Source organism: Stegodyphus dumicola, chromosome X2 (genome assembly GCF_044657685.1).
Source record: "Stegodyphus dumicola isolate Sdum_Otavi_A_Nest chromosome X2, ASM4465768v1".
NCBI classification, from domain to species: domain Eukaryota; kingdom Metazoa; phylum Arthropoda; class Arachnida; order Araneae; family Eresidae; genus Stegodyphus; species Stegodyphus dumicola.
In genome coordinates this window covers 159,912,413-159,932,291 of record NC_140781.1, presented here as the reverse complement: position 1 = coordinate 159,932,291, position 19,879 = coordinate 159,912,413, and the positions used below count along the sequence as shown (strand labels likewise).

Genomic DNA, 19,879 nt, shown 5'->3' with positions numbered 1-19,879 from the left:
TTTTTTTTTTTTTTTTTTTTTTTTTTAAGGAAGCTGTTTGGTTTCTATCTAATATAACTGCTGGTAACCAGCAGCAAGTTCAGGCTGTTATTGATGCTGGTTTAATTCCTATGATCATTCATCATTTAAGTAAAGTAAGACTTTTCTTTTAAACCTAACACATTTGTCACTATAATTTTTAATGATATATATTTATGTCAAGTGCCAGCCATAATTTGTTAATTTTATGTGTTTTTAAATGGCAGACTGTTTTGTTTCTAGCTTCTTAATGACTCGGATAACATTTAAAATATATGAATCCATATCAGTATTCATTATCATTGATAGTAGTTTTTCTTTGTTATATTTATTATTTTATGAATTTATGCTGTACTAAATTTGTATTTAGTTTAATTTAATAATGCTAAAGACTCTGTGCAGGAATTTTTTTTTCGTTTATGCCAACAATCAAATTGTGACAACAGTTTATTGTGCTCGAGTTTATTTACAAAAACAGAATGTATTAACATGCCTGTAATTTCATCTTTAATAACTTTTGTGGCCACAGTAATTGTTGCAAATTATACATCACACACATTTATTGTTGCCAGTGTTATACTTGAATTTGATTTCTACGGTTTTTGACCCAAGGTGGTGTTGAGCCATTTCCTTGTCCTTTTGTTCTGCTCTCTTCTAGGCATAAGTGCCGGTAAATTCGATGACAGTAAATATATTCTGAGTTATACTGGTGCTAAATTTGATTAGTATTTTTAAAGAATTTGATTTTTCTTTGCTGTGCTACCTGAAAAGCAAACAGCAATATTTTGCTTAGTCCAGTTTAAACCCAAAGACAATAGCAATTTAAAAATTACCAATCTGTTCTTTGTTTCTCATACAGGATCTTTTCCAGAAAGAGTTTTAATTATTCATATATTATTTTAACACTGGACGACAGGATGCAGGTTCTGATGATATTTCGCTTGCATTATTAAGTACTGCAGCATGATTCGAAGTTATAATTACTTGAAACCGTTAAGTGGTGTATAAAGTCAGAAGTTTGAAAACAAAATACAAATATAAAAATCAGTATTAACTTAAATAGTAATAAACTTAGTCATATAATCTTCATTGTTCCCACACATTTTTAGTAAGCAACCAAATAGATCATTTTAACAAATAGTGTCAGTTAAAAACCATCTGACAAAAAAATTGAGTGCATTTCTAAAATCGGCATACTCTATATATAAAATCTATATATATTTATTTGTTTACTTTATTAAACATTTCTTTCAATGTAAGTTGTTTAAGTTGCTTCGTTTTTTATGTAATAATACATTCTCTTTAATTCTATAAACAGACATAATTTCTTGTTCAGTTAAAAAGTTCCGCTGAGTCTTACTTGTACAGTGACACAAAAATTTGATTGAGTGATCATACCTTCAGTACTGTGCTAAAAGCCTGTAGCAGCTGTGTGTCAGTAGTAAGTGCTGATCTGCTGTGATGTGAAAATGAAAGAAAAATGACGAATAAGTAACATTTCTTCTGTATTCTAGAAAATTATTTCTAAAATTCAAGCTTTTAGTCTTCCAAGCAGGTATAAAATTTCACAAACTCCATTGTAAAAATGAGAATTTATTGGTTATAGCATGAAGAATAGTAACAAAATAAATCAGTATTCTGAGGCCATCCATATTGTGTTAGAAGTAAAGATTGTAAAAAAGAATGATCAACTTTGGAAAGCTGTCAGTAACTTGGGGGGGGGCTGTCTTAAATAATGCAAATTGTAAACTCAGCAAGTAAGCCACATTTTCAATTTTGAGTTAGTAGGATTTGTGATTAAACAAGTAACAAGAAGTAGCATTTATTTTTAAATATTATTTTTAGTTTTTTTCATGAGATTTTAGTTTGAATAATTTGTCTGAATGTAAAAGAAAAGGCCACATCACCATGGGGGCCACTGGTGACCAGAGATGTGACCAACAATAAAAATGCATATTTAGAGTAAATATCGATGCTGATAAGTTTTTGAATAATTCCATTGTTACTACAGTCAAAAGTCGTTAATTCGGACACCCATAATCCGGACCTCAAAGCTAAAAACTTTCTGCGCATGCGTTGCGTTGACGCTTGCGCGTAAGACCTTTACCGCTGCGAATTTGCGTGTGTGCGTGCGCAAGATACGTTTACGAATGCGCGTTTAATGTATAACGGACGGGATAAGCTAAGCTATGCTTTGTTCTTTAATCTTCGAATTGGATCCGGATTATTATTTTTTGCAGACTGTTAGAGCAATTTTATAAAAGTAAGCTTGAACTTTCGATTATGTCAAATAGAATTTCCGATATATATTTACTAATATGTAAAGGATATACAAAGCGAAAGTATCTTTCTGAGTCCATTTAACAAAAAGTGGAATTGCTGCAAAAAATGGATAAAGGCATATCCTTTGCTGATTTAAACTTTAACGTTTGTTTATCTAAACTTTGTTTATCTTTAACGCCACGGCGGCCTGCAATGAATTGGAAGTTGATCTGTCAGCACTATCCTTATCTTAAGGGCAGATGTTTTATTTTATTTGGCTTATAATTGCTTACTCAATGTAGTATTTCATCTTGATGTACTCTGTCTTTGATATGATTTAAATCAAATGCCTCATCATTGTAATTCGCTTCCGATAGCAAAGAAAGTGACAGAGGTTATTGAAAACGAAAAAATTTCGATTGACAAATTAGTCGGTATTCTCGACACAGCAATTACTTGCGGACTTGAACAGCGGAACTTTTTAACTGAACAAGAAATTATGTCTGTTTATAGAATTAAAGAGAATGTATTATTACATAAAAAAACGAAGCAACTTAAGCAACTTACATTGAAAGAAATGTTTAATAAAGTAAACAAATAAATATTAAATGATTTCAATAGATAATATTTCAACATAATGCATATCGCATAATAAAAAATTCATGTTGGTGCCATGGGTAAACCATGTAAAATGCTTGTGGCAGTCAACGTGTTAATACAAATAGTTATGCATCAGATTCTTTGAAACTCTACATGAGCTCATTTTAGGATCAAAGTAACTGATTCTTATTAATATGAATCCATCAATTCTCTGTTTGCAAATTCCATTATCATCATAAAACTATCTGAAGGTACGCAATATGTAAATTTCGTTTCCGCTAACTTGCTACAGAAATAGTAATAGACTACTTAATGCACAATACATCCTAGAATACATCCAATACATCCTAGAACAATACATCCTAGAATTTTATTATAAATTTTGTGAAATTGTTCTAAAACTTTGAGTCCTTACTGATCATAATACTCAATTTGATAGGCAGAAGTATTTTTTGTATCTGTGCTCTTGTGGGGCTAAAATTTGTCTTAATCGTGACAACAGAAGTTCCTCTATGTTTTTTCTTCAGAAGGTAGTTTAGTTTGTAGATTATTGTATTTAATCATTATTTTATCATTTCTGTTATCTTCTATGAAAGAGTTCTTTTGTCACATTGTCTTAAAATGTAGCGCATATCAGAATCTCTTGTATACTTTTTGCCAAATTTTGATTAATCTACGGTAGCCATGGAATGCTTTCCCTCAACCAGTAAATAGATATGGTTTGGATTTTGACACTTTTGTTTAAAATCTTTGTCTCAATTTAAAGTAGAGTGTGAATTTTATCTTTAACACAACAGCTACATTACAAAACAAGATGTTGATTGATTGATTTCATATAATGCTACACATTCTTCAAGAATATCATTAGGCTTTACAAAATGAAAAATGCTTTGCAAAATATCATAGTATAATTAGATAGAAATTAAATTATTCGCCACATATATGTATTATGTACATTGAAGATTTTTAAAAATTAATAAGGTCATTTTTTCAGAAAGTGAGTTAGTTGAATATTGGTGTAGCTTAAAGCTGAAATTGGTTACTTTTATTATATTGTGTTAAAATTTTTTTATTGTTCTCTGTTTCAGCGTTGTGCAGTTATGCTTTCGTGTGTGTGAGTGTGTTGTACATCCAAAAGTTCTTACCTGGCTTTTATTTTCACAACTGGTGGTGGTAGATGTATACTTCCAGTAACAGAAGTCTTTTATATGATGCAAATATTCATGTTTTCACATTTAAGTTAAAGAAATCAGTTTTGTGGAAATTACAAAATCTAACTTTGTATACATCCATCTGTACTTATATTGAAAAACTTTGTGATCATTATAAAAAATAAAACGCAAGCATGCCTGCGATATGACTAAATTTATCCAAGATATTTGATATTGAAGTTGTTCATATTTAAGGTTCATACAAAAATTGAAGAGCAAAATTTACATAATTATAAATAATTATCGGTTTAGGAAAATGTTCATGATGTTAAGAGAGATGGATACTTCAGAATTGGCGCATAGCTAACAAAATTATTTGCATTAATTATAAAAGAAAAACACTCAGGGGAGCCTGTAACCCCTACAGGGCGACTCAGATCTCGACAAGGGTGGCGTTGACAGCTATTTCATTCATGCTAATGATGAATCTGAATCCCATAAAATACTTGTAGCTAAAATTGTCTCAAATTACATCTGTGAGCTTGTGGTTTTAAAAAGGCTTTAGATATCTACCATTCCAAGGCAATCCAGAACTCCAGTAGCCTCTTATTATTCTGCGATTCTAAATCTGTGTGGCCAAGCCATCCAGAGGGCCAACACTCAACTTACCCAGGACATTATCATGTTCATGAACAAAACTACTGCAGCCCAAAGAACCTGCACACTAAAGTGGATACCAGCACATCTTGATATTTACGGAAATAAGCAGTTTGATGGCCTTACCAAAGACACCCGAAATAGTTCTCAACTTTCCAACAGCTTAACTCTTACCGATGCTGATGCTGTAGCCAGCCAAAGACTTACCTCCCAATCAATCAAGAATCCCATCCCTGCTCTAAATTGTAACCATGTCATTTCCACTACCATAGCCAGACTGAGGAGAAAACACTTGAAAGGAATGAAGGTATCGTCTGATGGTCAACGGAATTATAAAAGCCTGTCCTGCCTGTATTGATATCAAACTTTCTCCAAACCATCTCTTCGACTATCCTGCTATTTTGGCCAAGCTCTTCAGCATTGATATATCTCCCTCCCACCAACTCCTCTATTCTTCGAAAATTATTGATGTTGCTGCAGCTGTTCTGAATACTTTTGGCCCTATTTGACTCCTCTGCACTGACATCTTTGACAAGACAACAACAACAACATAAAAGGAAGAAAAAAAAATCATAGTTCCGTGAATTTTTTTTATGGCTACCAGATCACAATTCTAAAGGAATAATATGTCATTAGAATATTAATAATGTATTTTTAGTCCTTGAAAACTTGCATATTGTTATAGAGTAGTGACTGAGTTATTAGCAAACAAACACACAGGCTTTCTTCTTTATATATATAGATTGTACATTTATCTTTTTTTCCTTCCAATATATGGGCAACATGTAAAATTTGATTTCATAGTTTTTATGAAACTTTTTTTTAATTAAAAAAATTAAACAACATGAATATTTGCATAACTATGGCCAATGGTTGACAAGGCCAAATAAGGACCTTTGTAGACACTGTGTGTGTGTGTATATATTTATAAACGTGGAACAGTGTATACAGGGTTCGTAGCAGTCCTTACAAGTGCTTATAAGTCCTTATATTTGAAAATAAAATATAAAGGCCCTTATAGGTGCTTACTTTTCCTTTAAAGCCCTTATTTTTTTGTTTTTAGTGCTTATTTTTTCCTTTTAGTGCTTTTTTTTTAATTCTTTGTTTTTAATGAACGCGCATTTTTCCCCCGTACCAAAGTCGAAACTAAATAAACAACTTTTCTTCCTTATATGCAACGTCAGATGGTGAATCATACTTCCGGAAATTGCTTTCCCCCCCCTTCCTCTGCATTAACGTAACCTATGGTCCGCGCGAGAGTACAGACAGGTGCACGTTGTTCTATTGGCCAAAGAATTGCGAAAGTAGAAAATTCCGGTACATTTGGTATTCTTTTCCTCCTACCCAAATATTACACACGTTTGAATTTCTATCAAGATTTTAATAATTTGCATTCTCGTTCCGCGTGGTCAGTTCATATTCGTGTTTATTGTGATCGTTATGCTTATATTATGAGCATATGTATGAATATTTATAATAATATAGTTGAAGTAACTGCTGAAGTATAGATAAACTTCCAAAAATGGGTGTGTTTTTACACAGATTAGCTTTCTAAGGAATAATATTCGGAATGGCTTAAATAAAAGGAAAGTAATCGAATAGTCAAAATAATTTCATTTTCTTTGCCAATACATTATACAGTATGGAGGTTGGGAGTTTCTCTGCAAAATCTCTAATATTGAAGCAGCGGACTTTTTTTTGTCACTGTCCAATCTGGATTGAATAGGACTAAAAGTTTTGCGGTCTACCCAACCCAACCGAAGATTGATTCTGTTCCGGAAATTTAATACAGTCTGTTGAAAATTAGAATCAGGAACACCCCAGATTAGTAAGTCTCTTTCTTTTCCTTTATTTAGTTCTTTATTCTCCGAATGCCGGCAGGTGTTGATTCCGATTGCGTAATATCACATATGGAAGAATTACGCCGCACGTATTGCACAATAACATTTGCAGTATTTTGCATTGATAATTAATTTTGATGTTCAATCTGAGATTTGTTTATGAACACTTAAAAGAGTTTTACTGTGCTTTCTAAGCAGAATATTTCTCAGTTCCGTTGGTTTTTATATGATGCACATATCGAAATGTCAAAATCATTTATTTAGCCTAAATTTAAATCTAAAGAACGGCTACAGTCTCCACCACTCCTCTTTTTCCAGTTACTATCCGGAATGTTCAGGAATTTCCGAGTATGTGAGTTAGTTAAGCTTTTACTGTTAAAGGATGACTGCATGAAGCAATTTCCCGTCTTCTGATTTTAGAAATGTGCTTCTTTTTTACTTAAATTACTTTGTTTGGGATATATGTTAAGGGAAAACTGTTATGGAATGAAAATTTAGAAAATGTTCAGAATTTTGATTTAAGTTAAATTATTTAAATATTAATATGAGTGGAAAAATAAATTGTATTCATTATTAGGTGGCAAACGAATACAGTTAATATGGCTTATTATTATTTATTTTCTATATTTTCAACTGAAATATCATCATTAAATTTTGTAATATAGTTTAGTTCTGCATAGTTTTTTTCACTCATTGTAAACTAATTCTGTAGATTGAACTGTCATGTAAAATTTAAAAAAAAAAGTTGTTTTCCATTGTTGAGGTAATGCTCATACTCGTAATAAATATTGCATTGCTCATATTTTAAATTACAAGTCTAATTTTTCTTTTAAGGTTATGCAGTTGTGTATAATGTAATTAGACAGGTGCTTATTTTTTCCTTAAAATGTGCTTGAAAAGTGCTTATAGGTGCTTATTTTTTTAACTAAAATGTGGCTATGAACCCTGGTATAATTGATAAATTCTTTTTTAGGGAGAATTTCAGACACAGAAAGAAGCAGCATGGGCTATTAGTAATCTAACCATCAGTGGTACTAAAGCACAAGTAGCTTATTTAGTCTGTCAGAGAGTTATTCCACCCCTTTGTAACCTTCTTACTGTCCGGGATCCTCAAGTAGTACAGGTCGTTTTGGATGGTATTAACAATATTCTAAAATTAGCAGGTTCTCAGTTTTATTCTATAGCAAGCCAAATTGAAGAATGTGGAGGTAGGTTGAATTTAGTAAGATACTTTTATTTTTGAATTGAAGTTTTGGATTTGACAGGTTAAATGACATCCTCCCAGATTTAATTGTGTAATTATAGGGAATTCAACATCTTGATTTCTGTGCGTTCAAAAATTGTTTCACATATTATTGTGCATTTTCTCTTGTTACATTTAAAAGTAATATTCAGAAATCTTTCATAAACGAATTTTTTTCATTGCGATTTGAAAAGTATATAGCTCGTGTATCTCTCTTGTTCTATGCATTCAGACTGGTCATAATTAAAAAAAAAATAAAAAAGAATGGAATCATGTTTTTATGAACTATTACAAAGTACCCTGTAAAACTAGTAATAAATTGCTTTCTGAATTATGAACAAAAATTACACTTCCTCTCTTTTTTAATATAAGTTATATGTATCTTTTTTTCTAGTCAAACACCAAAAATGCCAAAGAGTAAACAGAAATTCCTGAAGTTGGTGAATTAATGAAATTTTTTAAACCTTTGGTATTGAGTATATAAAATATGGCAGCTAAAATTTGTCTTCAAAGCTGATAATCATGATTGTAGATTTGAGCGAGTTGTAACAAAGGAATTGTTATTTTTTCTGAAAAATTGCTTTAGTTGACTTGCAGGCATAAAATGCATTTTTGTGAGTGTATGAGTAAAAAAAAAACTTCTGAAAGTTGTGTACATTTGTTTTCATGGTCTACACTCATGTCCATAAATTAAGAATAATTCGGAGTCACGCGGAAATCTAACTCTAAAATAAATATATCACCTGTAAAATCACTACACACATCTTCAAGAATCATATGCAAATTTCAGGAAGTAACCAGATGACACCGATGGTACGTCACAATGACGAGAGTGTAAGAGAGTGATGTATAAGGAATACAGGCAAAGAAGTAAAATTGTTCACAGGCGCTTTATAAGAATTTCAGTGCAATAACCGAATAGTTATGACACAAAGGACGCATTTGGATGATTTTTTTACGTGGCAGAATTATCGGCCGTCTGGAATGTGGGCGTACTCAACTGGAAGTATCAGACGAACTTGGAATTGCCCAGAGTGTCATCTCCAGGCTTTGGCAACGATTCCAAGATGATGGTAATGTGAGTAGACATTACAGCACAGGTCGCCCCAGATTTACAACCCCGAATGAGGACCGGTATTTAGCAGTTACTGCGAAAAGAAACAGGCGGAACACAGCATCAGACCTGTCTCATCAGCTCTCTTCAGCCACTGGTATGACAATTTCAAGGCAGACCGTGTACAGACGCTTAGGGCAGATTGGTCTATATGCTCGTAGACCTGTCAGATGCGTTCCACTTACTGCAACTCACTGTCGCCTGCGGTTAGCCTGGAGTAGAGAGCATGCATTGTGGACACCGCAACATTGGGCTTGTGTGGTGTTTTCCGACGACTCCAGCTTTAGCTTGCATTCTGATTCTCGCCGGACTTTCATATGGAGAGCTCCAGGTACCCGTTATCACCAAGAAAACATCATTGAACGACACCGTTACAGTGGTGCAGGAGTGCTCGTTTGGGGTGGAATTATTCTGGGTTCCAGAACTGACCTGCATGTTCAAATTGGAACCATGACAAGCCAAATCTATCGGGACGTCGTTCTGGAACAACATGTATGTTTGTTTCGGGGCGCCATGGGTGCACAATTTGTGTTTACGGATGACAACGCCCGTCCTCACCGTGCAAACATCGTAAGCGAATGCCTTCAATTGAAGGATATCACCTGTATGGACTTGCCAGCGTTCTCACCGGACTTGAATCCAGTAGAGCACGTGTGGGACATGCTTGGCCGACGAGTTGCAGTTCCAAGTTGATGAAATAGCAAAATTTTTCCTGACAATTATTTCCTAGTTCTGCATACAGATTTACCTGTAATGAAAATGAATGTCTGTATCAAACTGCTATAGCAAACCAGATATGGCATTAAAAGATTTTTTTCTAAACAGGTAAAAACTAAAAACATTAATTATAAATTAAATTTGATAGCCTTTTAAATATTCCACTTCATTAAAGATTATGTTAAATCTGTATTTCTATATTTATAAATATACCTTTTTGGCTATATTTGTAAGCACGTGAAATATATTTTTAGCAGCCTGTTTAAGTTCAATCAGAACTCAACCTTTAAAATATATTGTTTTTTGTAAGAAATGTACTAGAAGCTGAAGAACAAACTCTGGATAACTTTTTAGACGATAGCACACTGAAATAAGACAAAATTTAGTTTTAAGAATTGATTTACTTAATGATGTATGATATATATAAGCCAAAATATGCATACCATTCCTGTGTGATGCTAAACATTTCGTGCTTTTTTGTTTCAACTTAATGGTAAGGCTGCAGTAAGAAGTTTTGACTTTTGGGATCGTAAATTCGAATCCCATATGCTTTTTCCACCCTGTCTGCGACCTTGTTAGCTTTTTGTTCCAATTTGATCTATATTCATGTTTTATAATTTATTTCTATTATTATATGTATTAAATATAATGTTTTATTAAAATTTATATTATCTGTTTATTTTAAAAAATATTATTTAAAATATTTTTATCTATTTATTTAAATTTTCGTTGCAAAAAATTTTGAAAATTATATAACACGAATTTAAAGCATACCCTGTACACATATATTTGAATTTAATAAACATTCTCTATTCATAAAAAGCAAATTTGTGTAATTCTATTTCACCTCGATGTACTCCGTCTTTGATATGATTTAAATGAAATTTCTCGTAAGTATAAATATCACGAATACACATCAAATAGTTTTCTGGTTGAAATTTTCAAATTTTGCCTATGTGTAATGTATGCTTTATGCATGCGCACGTTGAAAGAAATGTTTAATAAAGTAAACAAATAAATATTGAGCTTTTTTATATATATATATAAATTTTGATACCCTTTAGATCATAACTGCTCTTTATTTCATAAATTACGGTTTCATATTTTTAATTTTATAATTTCTGCATGCCATCTTACCAGGTTTAACACATTCGCTGCCACCAAAATTTATATATCCATCCTCAGAAGCCGAATTTAAAAAAAGTGTTTTAATGATTAAAAACGTTCCTAATATTTTATTAGTAAAGCCAGAAAAAAAGAAAAACCTTTTATTTTCGTGTTTAGTGTAAAAAAATTTCGGACGCTCTAGAGCGTCAGTGGCACCTCACGTTCAACTTATTATCTGTATGCCACTGATGGTCTGGCGCGTCTCATCATTTTTCTGCGAAATTATTGACACATTATATAAAGTCACAGTTTAAAAGAAATAAAACGTTTAATTGGATAAAGAGAAGTGAAATTTATGAAAAATTATAAAATGTAACAGTAAAACATAAATATGTATAAATGTAAATGTAAGATTATAAAATGTAACAAATATTGTATAATATACATAAACAACATAATAGAAAATGAAAAAAAAATTAAACTTATTACAAACAAAATGTCAGTGTAGAACAGTACTGCATAAATATATTATCACTTATGGTATATTTCACAGCAATATCCTGGCTTGTCGGGACAGTCACGGCACTCATACGTAGTGTCCGTGCGTTTGCCTTGAGAGGAACAAGATGTACACCTTTTTCTTTGTATTTTGGTTTTACCAGGTGCAAGTTCTCTTTTCTGAAGAGTATGTCTGAGATTCTTGGGAGTCGGCTTTTGTTCGTCTGTTGATGGCAAAAGTGATTTTACAACGTTCAGTCGGTACTCGTAAAGTGATATTTTTTTTCCGGAATATTTATTATAAAGAGCATGTGAATTCATTAGCATTACTTCAATAGTATGAAAGAACAATTTTTATACCAGCGTAGTGATTTTCTCTCCGAGAGATAATATGACAGCATTTGATCTTGCCGATCTACAACGCATTATATTTGATGATTGGCAGAGGCTTCTGCTTTATTTCATTTCGTTTATTTAAAATGTCAACCATTTCATTTTTGTATTCCGTAGAAATATAAGACACTTCACGCTTATCTTTCCATTTTCCGATCATTACTCCCTGACAATACCTTTCAATAGTATCGCCTTTTCGCAATTTAGTAGTTTGAACATTCTTTGGAGTGTTTTTTCGAGTGGTTCTCAATGTGCCTGTGCAGTGTGTCTTTTTATCTAACAGTAACTTGGCCAAGTCAAAGCTATTATAATAATTGTCCATGAAAACATGGTGACCGACATTTAATTTTTCATTCAGTAAATGCAAAACAATTTTTTGTGTATGGTTTTGCCCTCCATAGTCATCTAATAAACCAGTATACATGGCAATCTTTTGCACTATTCCACTTGATGTGCTCAAAATATAAAGTTTTATACCGTACTTATGTCTTTTATTCTTTATGTATTGGCGAAACAATAATCTACCTCGCCAGAGAACCATAGATTCATCCAAAGAAAGTTCTCTATTAGGATAATATATCTCGCACATTCTTTCGTTAAAAAAATCGATAACAGGGCGTATTTTATATAACCTGTCTGTAGGTTGAGGTTCTCCAGGTTCACTATTTTTTGCAAAATGTAATGCACGTAAAATTGATAAAAACCAATTTCGGCTAATGCTATTTGCAATGCCTGCATTATGAAATAATGGGTCCTTCTTCCAGTAGTCCTGAAGTCTATTCATTCTTACTGTCCCCATTTGCAAGAATGCTCCCAAAAAAACTAAAAATTCATCCACTTTTAAATCTTTTCAAAGCGTTATTCGTGACTTTTCTTTCGTTTTATCGCTATTTTGTATTTCTAATGCGTAACGATTTGTTTCTTCGACTATTTTTTCCAGAAATACTTCAGTGAGGAAAAGGCGAAAATATCCGATAGGAGTACTTTCAGTTGGCTGTATTAGCAAGGACTCAGATTTTGTAAATGTATGACTTACCATGCAACTTGAATCTGTTTTCCAGTCAACCTGTCGGATTACCAGTAATTGTTGATCTTCTGTGTCAGAATCCAACATTTCTAAGTTATCCACAGCGACATCACTATCTCCTTCCGATTCGCTAGTAGAATCCCAACCGTAATCTTCATCATCTACGCTGTCATAATCAGAAAGATCACCCTTTTCTAGTAATTCTAATATTTCGACATCAGTCAGTTTTTTACTTACTTCCCTTTTCTTAGGCTGTGAAGGTCCTGCAATACTTGTACTGTCCGCCATTTTTAAAAATGCACAAAAAAAATTTAAACACAAAATTTAAAAACCACGCACTGAAAATATAAAAATAATGCTTCACTAACGTACCACAAAAACCTCATCGTTCAACCTCCAAATCCGAACTAAAACTGAAACAGTTTACTTATCATACTCGATTGTCGCCCCAGAGCGTCACCGGCATGGGAGGTAGCGCCATGCTGACGCGCCAGCGCGTCAGTGGCAGCGAATGTGTTAAACTGATGATCTATAATCCGGAATCACTTTTGAATGTTTACCGCTCTAAACTTTCATTACCAATTAACATGAGACGGTATTAATGCCCTAAACATTTTTTAACAAATAATTACTATAATAATTGCTTTTAAGTTCAGTCCTCTCCAGCAGAAGAGCAGGAATTAATTAAATATTTCCATTTTCTTTACCTAATGTGTGTATATATATATATATATGTATGTAAAGAGAAAAGCTTATTTTTATAACTTCTTCGATAAAAAGAGATATGAATTAAAAATGTTTAAATTAAAAATAATATTCTATGGATTTTGCATAAAATATAACTGCCCATAATTCATTTTAAACCAGATTTTTAATAAATTATCCAGCTATGACCCTGAAGTCAGCGGTATAAAAGCATAGCAAATTTTGTTTAAATATTGTGAACCTTTCTTTACAGTTGCTTTGTATTTTTAAAGTACCAACTATTTTTTAATTCGTTTAACTATTTCATTTGTTTTTGTTTTAGTAACAGTATATTTTAGTTTTAATAATATATATATATTATTTCATTAATATTTAAAGCTCTAGAAACGCAAAAAATTTTTAAAACTTACTTCAGCTTCTAAGCAATCAGTGATGTTCATAATATGCTTTATAACCTTGCTTATCTAAAAATTGCTAGCGTACTTTTGCTAACAATTTCTAGATAAGTAAGGTTAAAAAGATAGATAATAAGAGGTTTTAGATAAGTAAGATAAAAATTGCTAGCACAGTTCATAAGCAGAAATAAATATTTCCCGTAACATGCAATTTAGTAAACAAAACTTTTCTGCGTTTTACGTCTGGATCCATATAAAATCCAAAACAAACAATACTCGCTTGAGCGGGAAAATTTCAGATGTTCAGCGTCGTAACTTGTGAACTGGTTGTTTGGCACCAAAATATTACAGTGACACCTAGCGGCGGAAAATGAAAATAATCTACAGATATGCGGCAGTGGAAACGTTTATGCGGATGCCGTAGGCGTGTTTTCAATTGATGCAATGCATTCGTACGCAGTAATGTAAACGAGCCTTTAGTGTACATTATTTAGTATGCTGTGTTATTTTATCAGTTGAAGTAATTTGGCAGTAAAATGTCATTGAACATTCTACTGCCATTACAGTATGTATGGAAGTACCACATGTTGATTCCAAAGTAGTAGGCAAAGTTCAACCATAGATTGAAATTGGTTTTTATATAGATCAACTTTGCATGTTTCAAGAGACTCTACACTTGTCTTGACGCTTCATGAAATGCATACATAGTTTAATTTTCCACTTACACTGCTGCTGTAGTATATGTTTATTATTATTATTATTATTATTATTATTATTATTTGTTATATATAGTAGCCATCTCTTTGCCTCTAGCTGGTGAGAAAAATCATTCACATATACATGAATTGAGTTCAAACTCGCCAATACTTGCATCAATTTCTTTTGCTTTATTATAAAACAAAAAGCAGTCTTCTGCTGGTTTGGTGTTTATAGTTATTCCATCAGTTGTACTTTATTTTTTATTGGGGCAGCCTAAGTAGTAGCAGTTTAGCTTCTACTACTATCACCAAATTTTTGTCGTTATTAAATTAGTTCTTCTCCTATATGAATGTATGTTTGCTTGTAAGCTTATACACTGACTACCAGTAAGTATTTGAACACCTGTGATAGAAAAGAAAAACTAACTTTATTCAAAATCAATAGTTGGTAGAGCCTCCACGAGAGGTAATTACGGTGTGGACCCTCCGGGGCATACTTTCCACAAGTCTTTGTATGACAGCTAGTCATATTTTCTTCCCCTTGGCTTGGAGAAGACATAAAAGTTCCTTCACCAATTTTGAACGGGTAGTGCACCCCTGAATTCGGCAATGCAACTTGTCCCAGAGGTTCTCGATAGGGTTCAGGTCTGGACTCTGGACAGGACAGTCCATTCGATGAACTCCATTGGCACCATACCAAGCCTTGGTTAACGTCGAAACATGACAACTGGCATTGTTGTCCTGAAAGTAACAGGGGTCCAACCTGTAAAACTGCCACAACGTAGGAAGCACATTGTCATCCAAAATAGTGCAGTAGGCATCGGAGTTGAGCCTACCATGAATGGAGATTAAGGCTCCCAGCCTATACCAGGAGAAACACCCCAGACCATAATTCCACCTCCTCCGAACTTGACTGTTGGCACAATGCATTCTGGCAGGAGACGTTCTCCAGGTAAATGCCAGACCCAGACCCTGCCATCCGAACAGTAAAGGCTGAACCTTGATTTGTCACTCCAAAGAACCCGTTTCCACTGATCTACGGTCCAATTTGGATGTTCTTTGCACCACATTAACCGAGCAGCGCGGTTGAACTTTGTGATCATAGCGTATGGGCAGCAGCACGATCATGAAAACCAAGCAGATGTGCTTCCTTATGGATGGTATTCATTGAAACAATACTCCCGGATGCCTGTTGAAACTCCTCGCATATGAGGGCCATCAGTTGGGGGCGGTTCTTCCGAATTTCTCTGGACAGCACTCGTCGGTCTCTATCTCCCAGTTTCGTTGGTCTGCCGACTCGGGGCACATTCTGACAATCATCGCTCACCTTCCACTTCTTAATCACATAGGCCACTGTCAATTTTGGGTACTTCAGATCACTAGATATGTCCCTTAAGGATCGGCCACATTTGTGATACCCGATAATTATACCTTTCTCGAAATCATAGAGCTCCGAACTATGAGGCATCATGCATGCGACTAAAGCCGATGCTGTTTCCTACACGATATATACCGTTGGAGTCCGTGACATACCTTAGGACCGCAGATATCGTCATTTGCATAGGTGTCCAAACACTTATTGGTAGTCAGTGTATAAAGTCTAGTATTCCTAGGAAGGATTTTTCTGGACTTTAAACGGGCTATAGAAGAATTAATTATCTTCTTGTCTTATGATAACAGAATTCAGAAGAAGGGTGTACAAGACCCTTTTATTTGTAGAAAACCGACGAGAAAAGCCTAATGGCTAGAAGCACTCAATACCACAGAATCAAATCGCTATTAAGTCACAGTAACAATGTGTCTTCAACTAGCCAGAATACTGTCTAAAATTAAATATTAGTTAAAAATAAATTTATAAATCCTTACAAGCTGTTGCTTTCAGTGTTTCAAATGAAACACCCACTGCATTAGCAGACATGGAAGAGCAATTTTTTTCTAAGTACATCAGGTTTTTAGGGCATTCAAATTATTTTCTTTCTTTTGAAGTAACATAACAATGGTTTCCTTTTGATCTGTTAAAGTTAGGCTTTGTCTAGATGAGGGCTTTGTGGCTTGAGGCATAAAAGTTATTTGTGTCTATTCATACATGTATAAGACGGTTTAAACATTAATCAATTAGGAAAGCTAAAATTGCACAAATGTGCAGGTGACTTGCTGAAACCATTGACTGAACGTTAGTTCGTGTTTGAATTGCTATGGTTGGTTCCTTCTTATTCAAAGTTGCCATGGGAAAGTTGGAACTTGTAGGTTAAAACTTTAAACCAGTTTCTGGACAGAGCAAAGTCTGGTTTCTTAGCAAAAAAGCTTGCTTATATCTCTTATGATCACAAAGCCCTCGTCTGAACAAAATGGTAGTCCATGAGATTTGTGTGTTAAGTTATTCAGCTTTATTAACCAATGCTGCATAAGAGGCACTCAGAATTCGACTAATATTGTTTTCTGTGAAAGCACTATGTTGCTAGAACTCATCATTATGTTTTAGGAGAAAAAATTATATTTTTGAAACCCTGATCACTAATTCCTTTCACAGCTCTAGAACTAGCACTCGAGAATACTATCACCAGAACCAGAAACTAATTCAGTTAGATGACCTTCCCCTATCTAAATTATGTATTGGAAACTGAAGTGGTTTGTCGGGAATTGAAAACATTCTTTTGACTGCTATCACTCACATATGCCATTTTTAATGTGAAACTCATTAATATTAATATGGTAGAAACTAGCTTTCTGTTGTACTGTGCAGAAAGTGAAATTCTGGAAAAGATGCTTTTGCAGTTACTGAAGTCTACCATTCAATAACTATTAAGTTTGCAATGGCATTTATTCTTACCATGAATTCCATGGCATTCCATTCTTACCCTTTTATTGTTGTATGTATTGATGATCTGATACAGGCATTTCTGTAGAATTCTTGTATTTTCTTTCATTCAAGGTAGAATTTTTATACATCCTTAATTACTTTTATTTTTATTGCATTTTTACAGTCTGGGTCAAAATCATTACGTTTTTACAATCTCTTAGAAATTGAATTGTTTGCCCCAAAATTTATATCATGAATCAGACTTTTTTTTAAAAAAAAAATAAACAAACTGAAAAATTTCATTAACAGATAGTGCTCTATTGTCTGACTACCTTGTGAATGACATTCAGTGTAAGATATTAAGTTTGATTATCTGGCAAAGCACACGATTGCTATCTGCCTTGATAAAGGATTCCTTTGTGGAGGACTTCTTAGTTGAAACTATTTTGTGTTCATATTTAATTGAATAAAGCCTTCTAAAATGCTGTAACTGTTACTTATACTATTAAGTGCGTAATATGTTGCAGAAACTAAAGTTTAACAAACATGATTAATCCAATCAATGCAGTGGGCATATCTAGATCCATCGAAGCAGTAGATAACATTTTCTGATCCAGGTGAGGATTATGCTACACTGGTATACACATGGGATTTCATAAAACTTGTAGAGATGCTATACAATATACCATGCCAAGATCTACAATACTGATGAATTTAGTAGACCTGCTGTTTTTGCAGTTTCATGAACACTACTTGGTAGCTGTGGTGCCACATGACTTACTTGGAATTCAGCCAGCAACAATCTGCCACTGCAACCTCAGATAACCAAACTCTTCAGAATATTGCATGAGAATTGTTGGCTGTGTCACTTACATTTAGGCTATGCATGTTTTTATCTGTGTCTCCATATGAAACTGTGATAAAACAAACTGCTAATTCTCTGCTTCGGTAGAACATTATTTTGAGCACTGCTTTATTGGACATATTCAAAAGATCCGTATACAGTAATTCATTTATTTTTACACACTTTTTTAATGTCTAGTGATTTGATATGTCCTGTTTATGTGTGTGTGTATGTGTTACTGTGTAATACACTGTAAGATCTGTTATTTCACACTGCCCATAAGTTTTTTTTATTATAAAATAATTTATTCCACCTCTTTCTTCCTGAATTCTTTACTTTTGGGTGTTGTAAATGAAGCACACATTTAACTGTTATTAAATGACTCCAAGTTCGCCCTTTTGACGTAAGCAAAAACATGCATGCGACAGTATTTGTCCACTTTTTGAAGCGTATTTTAAATTTTGGTATTTAATAATTATCCACACATCTCCAAACCTAGAAAAAAGGGAAGTCGTTAGTGGCGGCTACTAAAAAGTGGGGCGACTAATTTTTCGGCATGCTAAACACGAAAGACAACAACCATCTTCAAAAAGGCAGCACATTTAGAACTCCAATCAATCACTAAAATTTAAAAAGCAAGAAATAATCATAATAAAAATACCTTTTTCTAGAAATCCTTCCCCCCCCCCCACTGCTGTTCTCCACATTTACACGGTGATCTGTTTTCTCTTCAGAAAACTTTAGCGAATTGTTCGTCATTGGTATTGCACATTGATTGAAACACACATGGTATATACCTTCACTGGCACATACATACTTTTAGTGATATCGTGGGTTGCCACATAACTGTTTTGCTGGCATACTGCTTTGTCTCATGAATAATTTTTCACAACTTTTTGTTGAGGGTGCAAATAATCAAAAAGTAACAAAATTTTTATTGCTACATTAATTTCATCTTATTAGCTTCAAAATATAAATTAATGAAATGAATTTGTTACTTTCCTTTGAATGCTTTGGTTTGTTAGAATATGATCATTTAATAATTACTTCCTCCTGTTATCAGTTACATGGAGAATATTAAAGTATTATTTTTGTACTTCTAATTTCCTTACATGCTAAATGCAGTATCAGTTATGATGCAGTTCTAGGTGTCTGTGATCTCTCCATCAGAAACGTAGTCTCAAGTGAAAATTTACTTTTGTAAACTTAAGATACGAGATGTTTTGTGAAAATTTCTGTGAATCAATATTATTAATTAATTTTGCATATATTTTTTTGTCCTTGATTCTATTGTAGTGAAAATATTGAATTTAAATAAACATGTATTTTATATAACATTTATTTTTGTGTTTATTGCATGTTTTTAATTACCCAATTTTTGTGATTATGTGCATTTATGATTTCATAAGTAATGTATATCTAAATGCATATGTATGCATGTGTATATCCATCTATCTATATAGAGAAATTCTTTCTTTCAAAGGTTTAGATAAAATTGAAGCATTACAAAATCATGAAAATGAAGATATATATAAATTAGCATATGAGATCATAGATCAGTACTTTTCTGATGATGTAAGTATTTGTATATATCACTTTCTGTTTATTCTTTTTACCATATGCAGTAAAATGCTGTCGTAACTTTCAAGTTTTTATTGGCTGAGGTACGTTGTGTGATTCCCCCCTCCTTTTTTTGCGATACTGTTTTGTCAGTTTCTTAATGTTAGAAAAATTCACATGGTTTTTGGAAAGGTATTATTTCTTCTAATTAGGATAAATTTCTACTGTGATAGATAGCATTAAAGCAAA

General features: G+C 33.2%; 1 protein-coding gene across 2 annotated transcripts in view; it reads left to right on the top strand.

Moving 5' to 3' along the window:
- The window catches only part of LOC118196543 (importin subunit alpha-3-like), a 164,984-nt gene that overhangs the window by 119,046 nt on the left and 26,059 nt on the right, over positions 1-19,879 (top strand). For both annotated transcript variants that reach the window (XM_035368004.2, XM_035368005.2), the window contains 3 exons: positions 30-134; positions 7,503-7,737; positions 19,554-19,645. In XM_035368004.2, the coding sequence (XP_035223895.1) occupies positions 30-134; positions 7,503-7,737; positions 19,554-19,645 (432 nt within the window). The remainder of the gene's footprint in view (positions 1-29; positions 135-7,502; positions 7,738-19,553; positions 19,646-19,879) is intronic.